At 47.6% G+C, this 17785-nt stretch overlaps 1 protein-coding gene across 1 annotated transcript in view; it reads right to left on the bottom strand.

Moving 5' to 3' along the window:
* The window catches only part of LOC121552631 (methyltransferase-like protein 24), a 72571-nt gene that overhangs the window by 42971 nt on the left and 11815 nt on the right, over positions 1–17785 (bottom strand). Inside the window, exon 3 of the mRNA XM_041865603.2 lies at positions 9092–9237. Within this exon, the coding sequence (XP_041721537.2) occupies positions 9092–9237 (146 nt within the window). The remainder of the gene's footprint in view (positions 1–9091; positions 9238–17785) is intronic.

The following is a 17785-nucleotide window of genomic DNA, read 5'->3' as shown; positions in this document are numbered from 1 at the left end:
CGGGGTAGAGAAGTTTGAGTAAAGAGACTAACTGTCACGACTTCCGCTGAGGCTGCCTCCGCTCCTTGTTCGGGCAGGTTTTGGCGTTTGTCATCACCGGCTTACTAGCTGCTGCTGATCCATTTATCATCACTCCACTTGTCTTGTCTAATTTATCACACACACCTGGTCCTTATCCCCAATTAGTCAATGTATAAGTGTTCCCTCTGCTTCCTTGTCTGTCTGGGTGATTGTTTGGTGTGAGCTGTGTATAGCTCGGTTGAGCTACCCTTACCTCATTGTTGCCAGGGTAGATATTTCCTCTGTGCCTGAGTTTTGTTGTCACATGCTTGCGCAACTGTTTATCGACAGAATAAACTCTTTGGAAGCGTATTACTCTCCTGCGCATCACACTACCTAAATCATGTAAACTGGAACAGCCATCTCAGTAACGGGGCAATACGTCCTACTACTAACATATTGGATTTGTTTCGAAAAGTGTATGTTATTTATGTTTGTGTAGCATAAGATTAATCAACCAATCCAATGTTGCAAAAATACAGGTATTGAAACAAACTATTCTGAAAATCAACCTGAAATAGAGCATGCTGGGAAATATGATAATGAGGAGTGTGGTTTTGAGCAAACATGAATTTGTAATTTTACTCAACAAGCTTGTTTAAATTCAGCTCACTTCGATCAGATTTTGTTGAGTAAACAAACTTTAACACATTACGTTAGCTCAAAGTCTTGTCCTTTTGAAGTTCACTCAACTCACAGAATAACGCTGATTAAGCAATTGGTTGAGTTGGCTTTTTTCCTCTGCTGATGTTGGCTGTTTGTCATTATTGTATTAGTCAGAGCTTGGATGGAAGAGCTTAGAGATGATCCTGTCTTAGCTTCTGTTGATTATAAATCAAGGACTCTAAAAGGATCTTCACGATCTTTTCTGAAGGATGCACGTTGTGTGAGGTCACATATTCAGAACTGTCCTACAGAATTGAGGTCTTATATATATATATATATATATATATATATATATATAAACAGTATGTTGTAGACGCATTTGGTAGCACCTGTGTGCATCTTCAAAATGCCCTCTAAGTGAAATTAACTTGTTTATATTGGTTCCCTGATCTCTCTATCTCTCTCTCCCCACTATAACATACACTTGTCCACTGTTTGTATCCTAAAATATTCCTAGAACTGGTAGTTATGTATGTGTAGGGTCAAAGGTTATATGAACAGCCATGATCAAAGGAACAATCCTGCTTTCACACAGCTCTGGCCCCTAGTTATAAATGTATTATTCCCTGATCAGGTAGTCAGGAAAAACCATGGCGCTTAATGATGTCTCTCTCTCTCTCTCTCTCTCTCCCCCACAATGTTGCAGTGTTGGTGTGAGTGTTGAGGGTAGGGATAAACTCCTGTTTATCTAGCTCTGCTATCACAACAGTCCATCAAACTAATGTGGCAGAGAAAACCAACACACAGATTGTGACGACCCTCCCACTCTGTCTGCCGTATTCTCTCTTTGCTTTTGTTTCCTTATTAGGATGCCGGTGGGCGGAGTTGGGAGGGTCGTCAGCTACATGGGAAACACCTGGGCCGGGTGTGTCCCAGCATAAATGGACCTCTTCCACATTCATTGAGGAGACTCTCTCCAGGCAGATACTTTGACTTTGGTTGTGATATTTTTGTGGCCTTTTTGGGTTGTTTGCTTTGGCACTTCTCAACACTTTTTCATATTACATTTATGCAAGCAAACACTCACTTACATTACTGATTACACACCCCATTGTTATTTCAGTTAGTTTACTTTAGTTAATAAATATATACTATAATATATATATAATATAAGTATTCCTTGTCTCCACGTGTCTCCCTTTTGTTACGAACTTGAGCCGGTTCGTGACAAGTGGGGGCTCGTCTGGGATCTTGAACTGGTTGTGTTTTGGGAGAACGTGGAGTTAATGTTCAATTCTGTAGGTTTTTTTTTTGTAAATTTTGTTAGTTTGTTTGAGTTTGATAGGCCCAGTGTTGGTTTCCTTTGGGTTGTGTACTGCGTTGGAGAGAGTATAGTGGTTAGTTTCCAGTCCCTGCCCAGCCTGGAAACTCTTGCTCTACTCGCTGTTGGGGCATCGGTCTGAGGAGGTGAGTACAATCGGCTGTGTACCTCAGTGGGAGATTGGGTAGGGTAGTGACATTTGCTACCCGGAGCTATAGCTTTTTCCCCTGATAGGCTTAGTGACGTGTTTTGTTTTGGGATACGTTGGGCATGGTTAAATGTTTGTTATTTTTGTGTGGTGTCTGTGGACTGAGCAGTTGTCTCGGGGGCACATCCGTGGCTTGGTGGAATCTACCAGCGTGCTGGGGGGTTTAATTCCTTGCCAGCGGGCTACAGTGCGTAATTACCCACCGCGAATCCACACGAAGACTAGGGTTGAGTTATTGTAGGTTATGGGGAAGCTCCATATCCCAGCTCTCTTCTGTGGTGCTCGGTGTGATTGTCATTTCTCTTGTGTCTGGTGTGCTCAGCAGAGGGGTTGAGCAAGATTATTATGATATATATTTATTTATTTTTTCCTGATTATGGCGTCTAATGTAGATGAGTTCATTCGCTTTCCATCAGAAGAACTGTTAGAATTATGTACTAAAGAACAGCTGTTGAAGGTTGCTGAACACTACAAGGTTGAAATTAGTGATAAACGCCTAAAAAATTCTATTAGGTTAATATTGAAGGCCAATTTGATGGAGAGTGGTATTCTGGATGTTACCACTGGGGCAGCCTCTGCTGAGGACACGTTGTCTCCCCGATATGTTACAATGACCGCTCCATCGGTTAGTCATAGTAGTCTTCTTTTTGAACAGCAGAAAGAACTGCTTCTGTTACAGCTGGAGCATGAACAAGCTAAAATGGAGCATGATCGTGTAAAATATGAAAGGAATTGGAATTTAAACAGGATATGGAGCGTGCTAAAATCAAGCTGCAACAAGAGCGACTAGAGTTGGTTAGGGAAGGAAAGCTCTCAGGGGGAGAGTTTGCTCTGGGAAGGTGACCCAGAGTTACCTAGGGGTCGTTCCTCTTTTGGTCGTAATCCAGACACATTTGATATTGTTGGGAATTTACGGTTGTTGCCCCAGTTTAATGAAAAGGACCCGGAGACATTCTTTTCGTTGTTTGAGCGTGTTGCTGACGCTAGGAGTTGGCCTGATTCTGATCGCACTTTGATGTTGCAGTGTGTGCTGACTGGTAAAGCGCAATAAGCATATTCAGCTCTTAGTGTAGCAGACAGTGTTAGTTATGAGAAGGTTAAAACGGCTGTGTTACAGAGTTACGAATTGGTCCCTGAGGCTTACCGCCAACGATTTAGAACTTTAAAAAGGGATGATCAGCAGACTCATGTTGAGTTTGCGCGAATATTATCTTCACAGTTCAATCGCTGGTGTTCTGCCTCTGCAGTTATGACTTTCCAAGGGCTGTGTGATCTGATTATGTTAGAACAATTTAAGGACACAATCCCTGATCGTATAGCGACGTACATTAACGAACGAAAAATAAAGACTGTTGCTGAAGCTGCGGTTTTGGCAGATGAATATGTGTTGACTCACAAATGTTTTTGCAGAACCCCGTCTCCTGAGTGGCGCAGTGGTCTAAGGCACTGCATCGCAGTGCTAACTGTGTCACTAGAGATCCTGGTTCGAATCCAGGCTCTGTCGCAGCCGGCCGTGACCGGGAGACTCATGGGCGGCGCACAATTGGCCCAGCGTCGTCCAGGGTAGGGGAGGGAATGGCCGGCAGGGATGTAGCTCAGTTGATAGAGCATGGCGTTTGCAACGCCAGGGTTGTGGGTTCAATTCCCACAGGGGGCCAGTATAAAAAAAAATATATATATATGTAAGTCGCTCTGGATAAGAGCGTCTGCTAAATGACTAAAATGTAAATGTAAAATGAGTGAGTGGGGGCGTTCGCAGAGATTTGGGCCTCGCTCGCCGAGATACTTCGGTTCCCGGGCAGAGTTTCATTCAACTAGGGTTGAGCCTGATACCTGTGGTAAAACTGACGTTGGTCAAGAGTGTCACTACTGTCAAGAATTAGGTCATTGGAAAAATGAATGTCCGATTCTTAGGTCTAGGGGTAAATTCAGTACAGGTGCTTATGGTAAATCGAGGCCTGCAGCGTTAGCCGCGCCTGTTCCACATCAGTTCACTCCTGACGCATTGTCTCATGCCCAGAGCCAGGTGAAGGGTTATATTGATCCCGACTATTTACCTTTCGTTACGGAGGGTTTTGTGTCTATGGTAGGAAGTAAGAACCTAGTGCCAGTAAAGATCCTAAGAGACACAGGTGCCTCTGAATCATTTGTGTTGGAATCTGTGTTACCCTTCTCTGCGGAGACTGATTCGGGGAATAGTGTTCTAATTAGGGGAATAGGTTTGAACACTCTGTCAGTTCCATTGCATAAACTGATGTTGGATTGTGGACTGGTGAAAGGTGAGGTTGTTGTGGGGGTGCGTCCTTCATTGCCTATTGAGGGTATTGACGTGATCCTTGGAAATAACTTGGCTGGGGAGCGTGTGTGGCCTATCGCGTTTCCATCTTTAGTGGTTTCCACTAAGCCGTCAATTGTAGGGATTCCTGATGAGAGTGCGCAGAATTTCCCAGAGGTGTTTTCTGCGTGTGCAGTGACGCGTTCCATGATCCATGACGACCTGGTCACGGAGCTGGCTAACGAGAATACCATAAAGAAGTCTGTTACTGTTTTCCCTGTTATCCCGTTATCTGTATCCAGCTCCGATTTAATCGAGGCGCAACGGACTGACCCTACATTAGGAGAGTTGCGGGACCAAATTGTGCCTGTGGAACAGTTGGGAGATGTCGCACAGGGCTATTTTCTCCAAGAGGAGGTCCTGATGAGAAAGTGGATGTCTCATGGTGGTTGTTTTCTGGGGGAGGCGATTAGTCAGGTTGTGGTACCAGTTAAGCTTCGTGAGTTGGTGCTGACAACTTCTCACAACGACGTTGCTGGGCATATGGGTGTGAGAAAAACCTACAATCGCATATTACGACATTTTTTTTGGCCAAGATTAAAGAGGGATGTTTCTGATTTCATCAACTTGTCACACCTGTCAATTAACTGGTAAACCTAATCAAGCTATTAAGCCGGTACCACTGTTCCCTATTCCTGTACTCAGTAAACCTTTTGAGTATCTGATTATTGACTGTGTTGGTCCTCTGCCTCGTTCCAGAAAGGGTAGTAATTATTTGTTGACTGTGATGTGTCAGACCACTAGGTTTCCTGCTGCCTATCCTCTCCGGTCTATCACGACTAAGTCTGTGTTAAAAGCTTTGACTCAGTTTTTCTCACTGTTTGGAATCCCTAAGGTCATTCAAAGTGATCAAGGATCTAATTTCACCTCTAATCTCTTTGGACAGGTTCTCCAACAACTCCATATTAAACACAACTTGTCTAGCGCTTATCATGCCCAAAGTCAAGGAGCACTGGAACGTTTCCATCAAACGCTTAAGTCTTTGTTGAGAGCTTATTGTACTGAGATGGATAAGGATTGGGAGGAGGGGTTGCCTTGGTTACTGTTAGCTGCTAGGGAGGTTTCACAGGAGAGCACAGGTTTTAGCCCAAATGACCTAGTGTTTGGACATAGGGTGCGTGGGCTTTTATCTGTTCTCCAGGATGACTGGAAGTCTCCCGATTCTCCTCAGTCCCTGTTATCATATGTGTGTGATTTTCGGCGACGCTTGTATGCCGCTGGTGAAATGGCTAAAGAGAAGCTATCATCTTCACAGGACAGGATGAAGAGCATATATGATCGGCGAGCTGAGCCTCGTCACTTTAGTCCAGGTGATCAGGTTCTGGCTCTGCTGCCAATTGTTGGTTCTCCTTTTCAAGCCAAGTTTCAAGGTCCATATACAGTGGTGCGCCAGTACACTGAGCAAAATTATCTAGTTGCCACTCCAGAACGGAGGAAAGCACACCAACTGTGCCATATAAATTTGTTAAAACCCTATTATGCACGTTCCTCTGAGACTGAACAGGAGTCTACAGAGGACGGTAAGGCTGTTCTTTTGGCTGATACTGTTTATTCCCTGGATTCTGGTCATGCTAGGTCTGTGCAGGAGCAGGAAGATGTTTCTGGTCCCGACGATTGCATACTGCAGGGTAGATTGAAGAATTCAGAGACACTGGAGATTTTAGATAGCCTTCTTACTCATCTACCTGTTGATGGGCGGAAAGAGATGGTTGGTCTGATTCGGAGATTTCCAGGGTTGTTTTCTGATACACCAACACGTACAAACTTAATAGAACATGATATTGACATTGGAGATGCTGACCCCATTCGTCAACGGTTCTATAGAGTTTCTTCAGAGAAACTGCGTTGTCTGGATGCTGAGGTCAGGTACATGCTGGAGAGTAAAATAGCAGAGCCTTCTTTCTCCAGTTGGGCTTCTCCCTGTATCTTGGTCAGTAAATCGGATGGAACAAACAGATTTTGTACGGACTACCGTAAGGTAAACGATGTCACTAAGCCGGATTCATTTCCTCTTCCTCGGATGGAGGACTGCGTTGATCAAGTCGAGCGCAGCTAAGTTTGTGAGCAAATTTGACCTGTTAAAGGGCTATTGGCAGGTGCCACTGACGAGTAGGGCACGTGAAATCTCTGCCTTTATTACACCTTTTGGTCTGTACTCGTATTCGGGTTATGAGTTTCGGGCTGCGTAATGCGCCTGCAACTTTTCAGCGACTTATGAACAGGGTTGTCTCTGGTGTGGCCGGGTGCGCTGTTTATCTGGACGATGTAGTGATATATGCAGATACTTGGGAGGAACATCTGTCCCGTATTCAAGCCTTGTTCGAACGTCTGGCTGCGGGTCGTCTCCACGATAAATTTGGCTAAATGTGAGTTTGCTCAGGCGACTGTTACATACCTTGGAAAGGTGGTTGGGCAGGGTGAAGTGCGTCCTGTTCGGGCTAAAGTGGTAGCTATTGATGCTTTCCACTACCAACTACTAAAAAGGAACTGATGCGTTTCTTGGGAATGATTGGGTATTATCGTGGTTTTTGTAGGAACTTCTCTACTGTGGTTGCTCCCTTGACAGATTTGCTGAAAGCTAAGGCTGTGTACGTATGGTCTTCTCATTGTCAACAGGCTTTCGAAGATGCAAAGAGGTTGCTTACTTCAACTCCGGTACTGGCTGCTCCTCGTGTGGATTTGTCATTTACCTTGCAGGTGGATGCTAGTCATGTGGGGGCGGGAGCAGTGTTGCTGCAAGCAGATGTGGCTGGGGTTGAGAGGCCTGTTAGTTTCTTTTCCAAAAAGTTTAACCATTATCAGTTGAACTATTCGGTCATTGAAAAGAAGCATTAGCACTTATATGGGCGCTACAACACTTTGAAGTGTATGTTGGGTCGGGTGTAGTACCTATTGTGGTCTACACCGACCATAACCCCTCTCACATTTTTGAGGTCCATGAGGTGTCCTAATCAGAGGATAATGAGATGGTGTTTATTTTTACAATCCTTCCATCTAGATGTGCGGCACATCCGGGGGACTGATAACGTGATTGCTGATGCACTCTCTCGTGCGCCCCTGTTCATGAATATTGATGTGACCGACCAGTGTTTGATTTTGTCATGTTCTATCTTTCCTGTTTGTCCCCTCCTAGTCTTGTGTTTTTCTTTCCTCTTAAAGGTTGCTTCCTGTGTAAAGGTTGCTGAGGTCTGGAGAGGAGGATGATGGGTGGGGCAAGTGGAGGGGTGAACATGCACAAATTGTCGGTTTGGGACGCAGGGGCTGGTACGTTGGTCCGGGGTCCTTGTTGGTCCCCGGTCTTATGGGGGGGGGGGTGTGACGACCCTCCCACTCTGTCTGCCGTATTCTCTCTTTGCTTTTGTTTCCTTATTAGGATGCCGGTGGGCGGAGTTGGGAGGGTCGTCAGCTACATGGGAAACACCTGGGCCGGGTGTGTCCCAGCATAAATGGACCTCTTCCACATTCATTGAGGAGACTCTCTCCAGGCAGATACTTTGACTTTGGTTGTGATATTTTTGTGGCCTTTTTGGGTTGTTTGCTTTGGCACTTCTCAACACTTTTTCATATTACATTTATGCAAGCAAACACTCACTTACACTACTGATTACTGATTACACACCCCATTGTTATTTCAGTTAGTTTACTTTAGTTAATAAATATATACTTTAAGTATTCCTTGTCTCCACGTGTCTCCCTTTTGTTACGAACTTGAGCCGGTTCGTGACACAGATCATTAGATCAATACAGACAGCTGAAGTGAGTGTGGTGACTTTTATGGCGTACTTTGACCTGAGAGGGCAGTACTATAAGTAACATCATGAAAAGTGAGGAGAAATGAGTGCGTATGTGTATGTGCTCATCAGTCACCAATAGTAAATCTGTTTCCCTCCAACCAGTTCATTTGACCCTTGACCCTGCTGTAAACAGGCAGCCAGCCGAGGGTAATCCCTAAACCTCTACTGCTGCTTTCCCGCCCCCTCATTCCTGCTCCCGCCCCCCTCACCTCTTCCCTCCCTCTCAGAGTCCACCTACTGCCTACCCTGCTGCTGCCAGCACACCTGTGCTGTCTCTCAACACTAAAATTAATAGGCCATCCAGGGGCTTAATCTCTTCATCCCTCCATGCTACCACCGGCAAGCCCAGCCAGCCCAGCTCAGCCCTGGGCATACAGCAGGGGCACAGCCTCTCCTGGAAGGTCAAATACCTTTATAACCTGCAAAATAGCATCCAGATTACATGACACAGAGATTTGGACGTGTTGGCCAAGGCTGTTTCTTTGTGTGTGTGTGTGTGTGTGTGGATGTGTTTAACTATACTTGTCCACAAGAATAGTGAACAAACCTACATTTGACCAACTGGGGACATTTTGTTAGTCCCCACAAGGTTAAATGCTATTTCTAGTGGGTTTAGGGTTAAGGTTAGAATTAGTGTTAGGGTTAGGAGCTAGGGTTAGGGTTAAGGTTAGGGAAAATAGGATTTTGAATGGGACTGAATTGTGTGTCCCCACAAGGTTAGTTATACAAGACTGTGTGTGTGTGAGCGTTCGTGTGTGTACACTCACCCCAGAGAGTAGACCCGGCAGTGTTTGGTGTGTATCCGTTGCGCAAGGCTGTACCTGCTGTCCAGACACACTGCCCAGGGCCCCTTTGGCCCTTCCTGACCCCCTAGTACCAAGGGGCCCTCTGGGGAAGGGGGGGCACAAGACACCTGTAGGAGAGACACAGGGGTCATCAGTAAACCTGTCCCCCAAAATATCATTTATTTGTCATTGTGTTCTGCATTGTTGGGAAGATTAAGTATGCATTTCACTGTTAGTCTACACCTGTTTTTTACGAAGCATGTGACAATTAAAATGTGATTTGATCGTTATCATCATAGCTATCATTATCATTGTAATTGTAATAATCATCAACACCACATACTGTATACCATACTCATCCCTTGCCCCTGTCAGATCACATATTCACCACACACACCCACATACATTCATATTCATATTTCAACATGTTTTTCTTTCTCTTCAAATGGCACCCTCTCCATTTCTCCTCATCTTCCCCTCGCCTTCCTTTCCTTTTGGTTTCAGTGAAGGAGAAAAAATGTGATTTAGTGTAAACAAATGCGTCCTCCATCCTTGACATGATTCTCCATCTCACAGAGGGACAGGGCACCTTAATCTTGTCTTAACGCTCAAGGATTCCATTGATTCCACGTTGCCGTTCAACGTTTCTGTTTACTTTTTCATTGTAAAGTTCATGTACTAACTGAAACTACATACAATATCAATAGATTAATTGATATTCTTCTCACTTTTCAACAAGGCTGGAGAGAGGGGTTTAGGGGTGTGTGTGTGTGTGTGTGTGTGTGCGTGCGTGTGTGTATGTATGTGTAGAGCTATTCCTATGCCAACATAGAGCATTCATCATACTAGGCAGCTAGAGTTGAAAGCGGACACTGCCAAGTTTCTCCTGTCATCAGAAGAGAGGGAGAACAAGAGAGGAGGAGAGGGAGATATCTGCCCTTCCAGGCCCCTATCTCTCTATTGCAGCCACCATGGCCGACAACAAAACCAAGACTAACAGAGCCAGTTGGCTTACACTGGCTGGTCTTAGTCTGTGGGGAGTAGGTCTTTCTTTGTTTGGGACGGGGAGTGTGTGTATATTAGAGAGAGACGGCAAACTCCAATGGCATAAAGACAAGGATGGGTGTGTAAAGTATGTGTGAAGAGCTGTGTGTGAGCCAAACTAAGGCATCATTGATAGTGTATGTGTGTGCGTGTGTGCATGCATGCATTAATGCATGTGTGTGTCCTGAATGTGTGTCCTGAATGGACTGGACCAGCGGACATTGACAGAGACTGAGACTGATTATTTGTTCCAATCACCATGTCTTTCCCCATAGAGACCACAGCCCAGACTGTGTGAGATACTGACTAGTCCACTGCTCTGCACAGACTGGTCATTAATCCTTCTCTTTCTGAACCACCATGTTAATAACAGCCCAACCCTAACCAGGGGCCGGTTGCACCAGTTGGTGCGTTTTAACGCTATGTCCAACGTAAAATGTGCTCTAGTTTGCTGACATTTATGAATTCTTTCCCATGCCACTAATAGAAAGTGGACAAAGTCTAGAATCCCTAGGGGGTTCTTACGCTTTGTGATGTCATAAAGCTTTGGAATTTATGGTTTCCAACTGCTTCAATCTTTAGAAGGAAATCATTTATCCATAGAGCTGAATAGGAGGACCTCTATGCTTTTATCCTGTCCGAACAGAACTTTTGGCAGAAAAGGAAGGCAGGAGGCAATAGGAGGCATGACGAAGTCAAGAGCTGTGACTTATTGTGAGGGAATAACAGTCACACTTGGAGCCTTGGGGACTTCTGTCAAGCGCTCTGCAACAATGGCATTGTAAAAAGGGCCATACAAGTAAAACATCTCAAAATGCAATAGAATTTTTAAACAGCCTTATGAATACATTCTGTTGTGGTGAGCACCGTGAGCTGTGCTGAAATGGGAGGCAGTCGTCCATCCATGTATTGCTGTGGTAGCGATGATTCTGTTGTATTGGAGGATTTTGTTTTGCTGTTGCAGTTGTGTGTTGTAGTGGTTCATAATTGCATTAGCAGAGCTCAGCCGGTGTGGTATTGAACAGTATTGGCCCATTATTGTTGATTTGAACATGTTTCATTGTAACAGTATTCTGGTCTATATTGTGAGCTATTATGAATAGAGAGGTACTGACACGTTGTTGTCATTTTGAATATACTGCAACACTACAGTATGTTACATTGATCAGTCTCCGCCTTTCCCGCTGTTGTGTGTGTGTTTGTGGGTGTTGCATTGACTGCTATTGATTTGCCAATCCCAGTGCAGCGTGCCTCAGAGGTTGAGTTCCACCAACCACAACGTCAGTCAGAATTACTGCTGAGGATGCTGTTATAGTCACTGCAACTCCCCCTCCGCCTGTCAGAGGAGATGATAGATGATTCACCCCCAACCACCCCCCTTCACGCATGCACATATGTACACACACACACACAAACACACACACACACACATCCAAAGGCTAATTCATTATGAGTTACATGCCTGCCATGTAAGATATACTGTAGAGAAAGTGCTTCATCATTAGCAGAACTCTGTAGGCCAACGGTATATGAAAGAAGATAAGAGGTTGCTGATGTTTCTAAACTTAATTTGATTACAGAGGAACAATGGCCTTCGTTATCAGAAAATGGTGGGACTGTAGCAAGGATAAAACTTAGTTGACTATTTAAAGAACTTGATTGATGCTATAGCCTCTCTCACAGTGCAGTTGTATTTTGTTGATTGTAAGACACAAGGGCATGAAAGCCGACCCTGTCTCTAACTCGCAATCTTTATCCTCACACAACACAACAACGTATAAATCGATTGGTTGTTGTTTTCTTTTCCACAGACAAACAGAAAAGGCAAGAACATCTCATTGATTAAGTTCAATCGAGTACAGGCTTAACTGAATGAACAACAGAGACAGAATGCAATATGGAATTTGATGATATAGTTTGGGGTATGGCCTCATCTCAGAGGAATGCTCCTCGGAGCCAGATGCTGATGACAGGTAGCCCTTTGCTGGGCAGCTGGCATCGAAACCCTCGGCTGGGGGAAAGGAGTTCCAATGAGGGGCCTTAAAGTTATTGTAGCTGCTGGTGGTGTGGAGGTGGATACTTTGGGACTGTAGAGTGGATGATGGTCCCCAGTCACAGCCAGTCACAGTCCACAGGCCATGGGGTCTCACGGGCAATACATCACATTCACCACCTATTCTATGTAGTTGAATCCAATGTATTACAGAGGCCTATGGGGAAAGGGAGTTCCAATGACAGGCCTTAACCTGGTGGTGCTGGAAGGTTGTCAAACTGATGCTGAAAAACAGCAAGTGAGAGAACATGGGTAAGTTAACAAATAAATACATCCCAAGATTCACGCCTATTGGTTGAGAGAGAGGAAGGTGATAATTGCAAAAGTGAGCCCATAGGTTGAACAGCAAGCGAGAGGAATGTGAATTATTGTGCCGTGCTAATAGGCTATAAGGTCAATAGGTGAATGACATTTTGCATGTGTCACGCCCCTGGCTCTGGGACTCTGTTATGTTGAGCCAGGGTGTGTAGTTTCTTGTATTTGTGTTCTAGGTTCTTTATCTAGCTCATGTGTTTCTGTGTTGGCCGGGTGGTTCTCAATCAGAGGCAACGAGTGTCAGCTGTTGCTTGTTGTCTCTGATTGGGAACCATACTTGGCAGCCTGTTTTCCTTACAGTGTTTTGTGGGATCTTGTTCCGATGTATGGTTTGTGTCTGTTACCTAGGACTTCACGCTATCGTTTTGTTGTTTTGTTGCATTGTATTAAGTACTCCATTAAAGATGTACGCCTATCACGCTGCGCCTTGGTCCACTCCTTTTGACGATCGTGACAGAAGATCCCACCAAAACTGGACCAAGCAGCGTGTCCAGGAGCCAACGCAAGGTAACTCTAGCGGATATCCACCTCGACTGGGTCAAGCAGCGTGTCCAGGAGCCAACGCCAGAGGTAACTCTAGCAGATATCCACCTCGACTGGGTCAAGCAGCGTGAGGAGGAGAGAGGTTGGACCTGGGAGCAGAGGATGGAGAGTCTGGCGAGAGCCATGGAGGCCATATCCACGGGGAGAGACAAGCCCAAGAAATGTTTAGGGGGGCTCACACCGTGGGACGACGAGGCTGCTGGAGGCAGATAAGGGGCGAGTTAGTGGGACGAGGAGAGAAGGCCACCGAGTTACGGGAGCCATTGGCGAGTAGAGGAAGGAAAATGTAGAGGCACGGCGAGAGGTACTGAGGTGTGTTGCCAGTCCGGTCCGGCCCGTTCCTGATCCCGGGTAAGGCCAGTGGTGTGTGTTCCCAGTGCGGTCCGGCCTGTTCCTGTCCCCGCACCAAGCCTGCGATGCGCGTCGCCAGCCCGGTCCGGCCTGTTCCTGCCTCTCGCACCAAGCCTACGGTGCGCGTACGCCAGCCCGGCCCGCCGTTCCTGCTCCCCGCACCAAGCCTGTGGTGCGCTCGCCAGCCCGGGCCCGGCCTGTGATGCGCGCGCCAGCCCGGCCCGGCCTGTTCCTGCTCCCCGCACCAAGCCTGTGATGCGCGTCGCCAGCCCGGCCCGGCCTGTTCCTGCTCCCACACCAAGCCAGGGTGCGCTCGCCAGCCTGGTCCGGCCCGTTCCTACTCCCGCACCAAGCCTGTGGTGCGCGTCGTCAGCCCGGTTCGGCCGTCCCTGCTCCCCGCACCAAACCTGTGGTGCGCATCATCAGCCCGGTCCGGCCCGATTCCTGCTCCCGCAGCGCAAGCCTGTTGCGCCCGTCAGCCCGTTCGGGCCCGTCCCTGCTCCCCGCACCAAGCCTGTGGTGCGCGTCGTCAGCCCAGTCCGACTTGTTCTGCTCCCGCTTGCACCAAGCCTGTGGTGCGTGTCGTCAGTCCGGCACAGCCGTGCCTGGGTCACCGGTGCCTGGTCAGTACCGGTCAGCTGCTCCACATCGGGCCTAAGCAATCCGCTCCACCGATGTCAAGTCCAGCTCCAGCCAAGCGGGCCAGACCGACCAGGGGCGCTACGGGGGAATTGCTGGAGGGTGGTGGTCAAGCCCGGAGCCGGAACCGCCTCCGAGAGGAATGCCCACCCGGCCCTCCCCTGTTCGAGGTTTATGTTTGCGCGGTCGAGTCCGCGCCTTTGGGGGGTACTGTCACGCCCTGGCTCTGGGACTCTGTTATGTTGAGCCAGGTGTGTAGTTTCTATGTATTTGTGTTCTAGGTTCTTTATCTAGCTCATGTGTTTCTGTGTTGGCCGGGGTGGTTCTCAATCAGAGGCAACGAAGTGTCAGCTGTTGCTTGTTGTCTCTGATTGGGAACCATACTTAGGCAGCCTGTTTTCCACAGTGTTTTGTGGGATCTTGTTCCGTGTATGGTTTGTGTCTGTTACCTAGGACTTGTTTTGTGTGGTAAATATAATAAAAGTATGTTCACTCATCACGCTGCGCATTGGTCCACTTCCTCCAACGATCGGTGACAGCATGTGGCTAATAGGAAAGAGAAGAAGAAACAAGCGCTATGCTGATGATGATACGTTTGTATTTATTCCCACTATGCCTTAGAATAGTAAACAAAGTGAATGATGTTATGCTTACTGGATGAAGTTAAACAAGCATTCAGGCCAGCCTGCCTGATTGAACTTTCGTAAACCACAGTAGGAACGAGACAAATCAGATGAATCAGAATGCCATCTCTATGGTAATCAATGGAGTATGTTTAACTGTCAAGCAAGACAAATTCTCTCTCAATTAACATATATGAAAAGGGTGCTTTGTTTACAGTTAGAGTTGGTTATAGACCAGCATAAATGTCAAGCTGGTCGATGCTGGTCCATGCCAGATTGTGTGTGAATAAATGTCCCAATTGTTAGATATCCCCAATCTGGCTGGGTATATGCATAAACTGGTCGCCAGCATACCAGCATCAAAGTGTCCAAAAAGAGCAAAGGCTGGTCACTAGCAAAAGCAGCATTAGTCACCAGCATATGCTGGTCTATGCAGTTTTTTCCCCAGCAGGGTTCTCTGTTCCTGCTCCAGTTAGGCCTTTTACCAGTTAGGCCTTTATGCAGAACTAGGGCTGTTACGGTGACCGTATTAACGCCACACCGCGGTCACGAGTCATGACGGCAGTCAAATTCCACGTAACCGTTTAGTCACGGTAATTATGCTTCTCCAAGCTTTGATGCTGCTGATGGTCATTAGTAGCCTACCAAACTTGCTAACTGCCTGGTACTCAGCACTCTATTGTCCCTCTAATCACTCTGACATCAATGCAAATGTAATCGAAAATCGAATCAAACACTTCACGAGCTTATGTTGCGCAACATTTCGATAGGCTATGCAATTGCGCGAGAAAACGTAGTTATGGCCTCTATTAAAAGAGGAGGATCCCATCAGCTTTCTATAGACTAGGCCTACTGTATTTATTTCTCAACTTTCCTAATATTAAGCACATTGCTTCTCTTTACAACAGGAGTATAGCCTTCCTGGCTGGCATGAAAATTAACCACGGGAAAAGCGTCCTCCATTTGCTATTTAAGTGCATAGATGACAGGCATGTTTTCCCACTGCCTGTTTCGAGACAGGTGCATGATAATGGTCCATTCTAAATCAAAACAAATTTCACACATATACACTGCTCAAAAAATAAAGGGAACACTTAAACAACACAATGTAACTCCAAGTCAATCACACTTCTGTGAAATCAAACTGTCCACTTAGGAAGCAACACTGATTGACAATACATTTCACATGCTGTTGTGCAAATGGAATAGACAACAGGTGGAAATTATAGACAATTAGCAAGACACCCAATAAAGAAGTGGTTCTGCAGGTGGTGACCACAGACCACTTCTCAAGTTCCCTATGCTTCCTGACTGATGTTTTGGTCACTTTTCAATGCTGGCGGTGCTTTCACTCTAGTGGTAGCATGAGACAAGGTCTACAACCCACACAAGTGGCTCAGGTGGTGCAGCTCATCCAGGATGGCACATCAATGCGAGCTGTGGCAAGAAGGTTTGCTGTGTCTGTCAGCGTAGTGTCCAGAGCATGGAGGCGCTACCAGGAGACAGGCCAATACATCAGGAGACGTGGAGGAGGCCGTGGAGGGCAACAACCCAGCAGCAGGACCGCTACTTCCGCCTTTGTGCAGGAGGAGTAGGAGGAGCACTGCCAGAGCCCTGCAAATGACCTCCAGCAGGCCACAAATGTGCAGTGTAGTGTCTGCCCTGACTCAGGGGACGCTTATATGTTGAGTCAGGGTGTGTATATTCCTTGTTGTGTTTGGTCATTGTTTGTCGATCTAGTATGTATGGTTCTTATGTTGGCGGTGTGGTTCCCAATCAGAGGCAGCTGTCGTTCGTTGTCTCTGATTGGGGCCCATACTTAGGCAGCCTATTGGCACTAGTGGGTTGTGGGATCTTGTTCCGTGTAAGGTATGTTGTGTGTGCTACCTTGGACTTCACGTTTCGTTTAGTTTGTTGTTTTGTCGTTGTAGTTTATTTGGTTTAATAAACATGTACGTATATCACGCTACGCCTTGGTCTGACCCGTCTTTCAGAACGTGACAGAAGATCCCACCAAATGAGGACCAAGCAGCGTGTCCAGGAGCAGACAGCCTGGACCTGGGAGGAGATCCTGGACGGTAAGGGATCCTGGATTTGGGAGGAGATTCAGGTTGGGATGGATCGCCGTCCTTGGGAGGAGACAGTGGAGGCCCGGTATAGAGAGGAGAAATGGCGCCAACAGTGCCGACTATGGAGACCCGAGAGGCAACCACAAGAACGTTTTTTGGGGGGGCACACGGTGTGGACGACGAGGCAGCAGGAGGCCGCGACAGGGCGGATCTGCAGGTTAGGAGAGGAGGCCACCATATTCACGGGGGCTATTGGTTCAGAGGAGCAGGAGTTTCGGTCAGAGGGAGGCGCTACCGGAGGCTAGAAGGGAGAAGGAAGGAGAGAGCCATGGCGAGAGGAGCTGGTTAGGCAGCAGAAGGAGTGGGGGTTAATAAGGAACCCAGTCCTGCTCCTCGCACCAAGCAAGTGGTGCGTGTCGCCAGTCCGGTCCGGCCTGCTCCTGATCCCCGCACTGGGCCAGTGGTGCGTGTTCCCAGTCGGCCCGGCCGTTCCTGCTTCCCCGCACCAAGCCGGTGGTGCGCGTCGCCAATCCGGCCCGGCCTGTTCCTGCTCTCGCACCAAGCCAGTGGTGCGCGTCGCCAGTCCGGCCCAGGCCCGTTCACTGCTCGCACCAAGCCAGTGGTGCGCGTCAAGCCGGAGTCCGCCGGCCGTTCCTGTCTCCTCGCAGCCAGTGGTGCGCGGCCGCCAGTCCGGCCCGGCCCGTTCCTGCTCCTCGCGACCAAGCCAGTGGTGCGCGTCGCCAGTCCGGCCCAGGCCCGTTCTTGCTCCTCGCACCAAGCCAGTGGTGCGCGTCCATCGTCGGCCCAGGCCCGTACTTGCTCTCGCACCAAGCCAGTGGTGCGCGTGCCAGTCCGGCCCGGCCCGTTCCTGCTCTCGCACCAAGCCAGTGGTGCGCTGTTGCCAGTCCGGCCCGTCCGTTCCTGCTCCTCGCACCAAGCCAGTGGTGCGCGTCGCCAGTCCGGCCGGTCGTTCCTGCTCCTCGCACCAAGCCAGTGGTGCGCGTCGCCATCACGGCCCGGCCCATTCTGCTCCTCGCAC

Source organism: Coregonus clupeaformis, chromosome 36, assembly GCF_020615455.1.
Source record: "Coregonus clupeaformis isolate EN_2021a chromosome 36, ASM2061545v1, whole genome shotgun sequence".
Lineage (NCBI taxonomy): Eukaryota > Metazoa > Chordata > Actinopteri > Salmoniformes > Salmonidae > Coregonus > Coregonus clupeaformis.
Note: the sequence above shows the minus strand (reverse complement) of the source record. Positions and strands in the feature narration are given on the sequence as shown.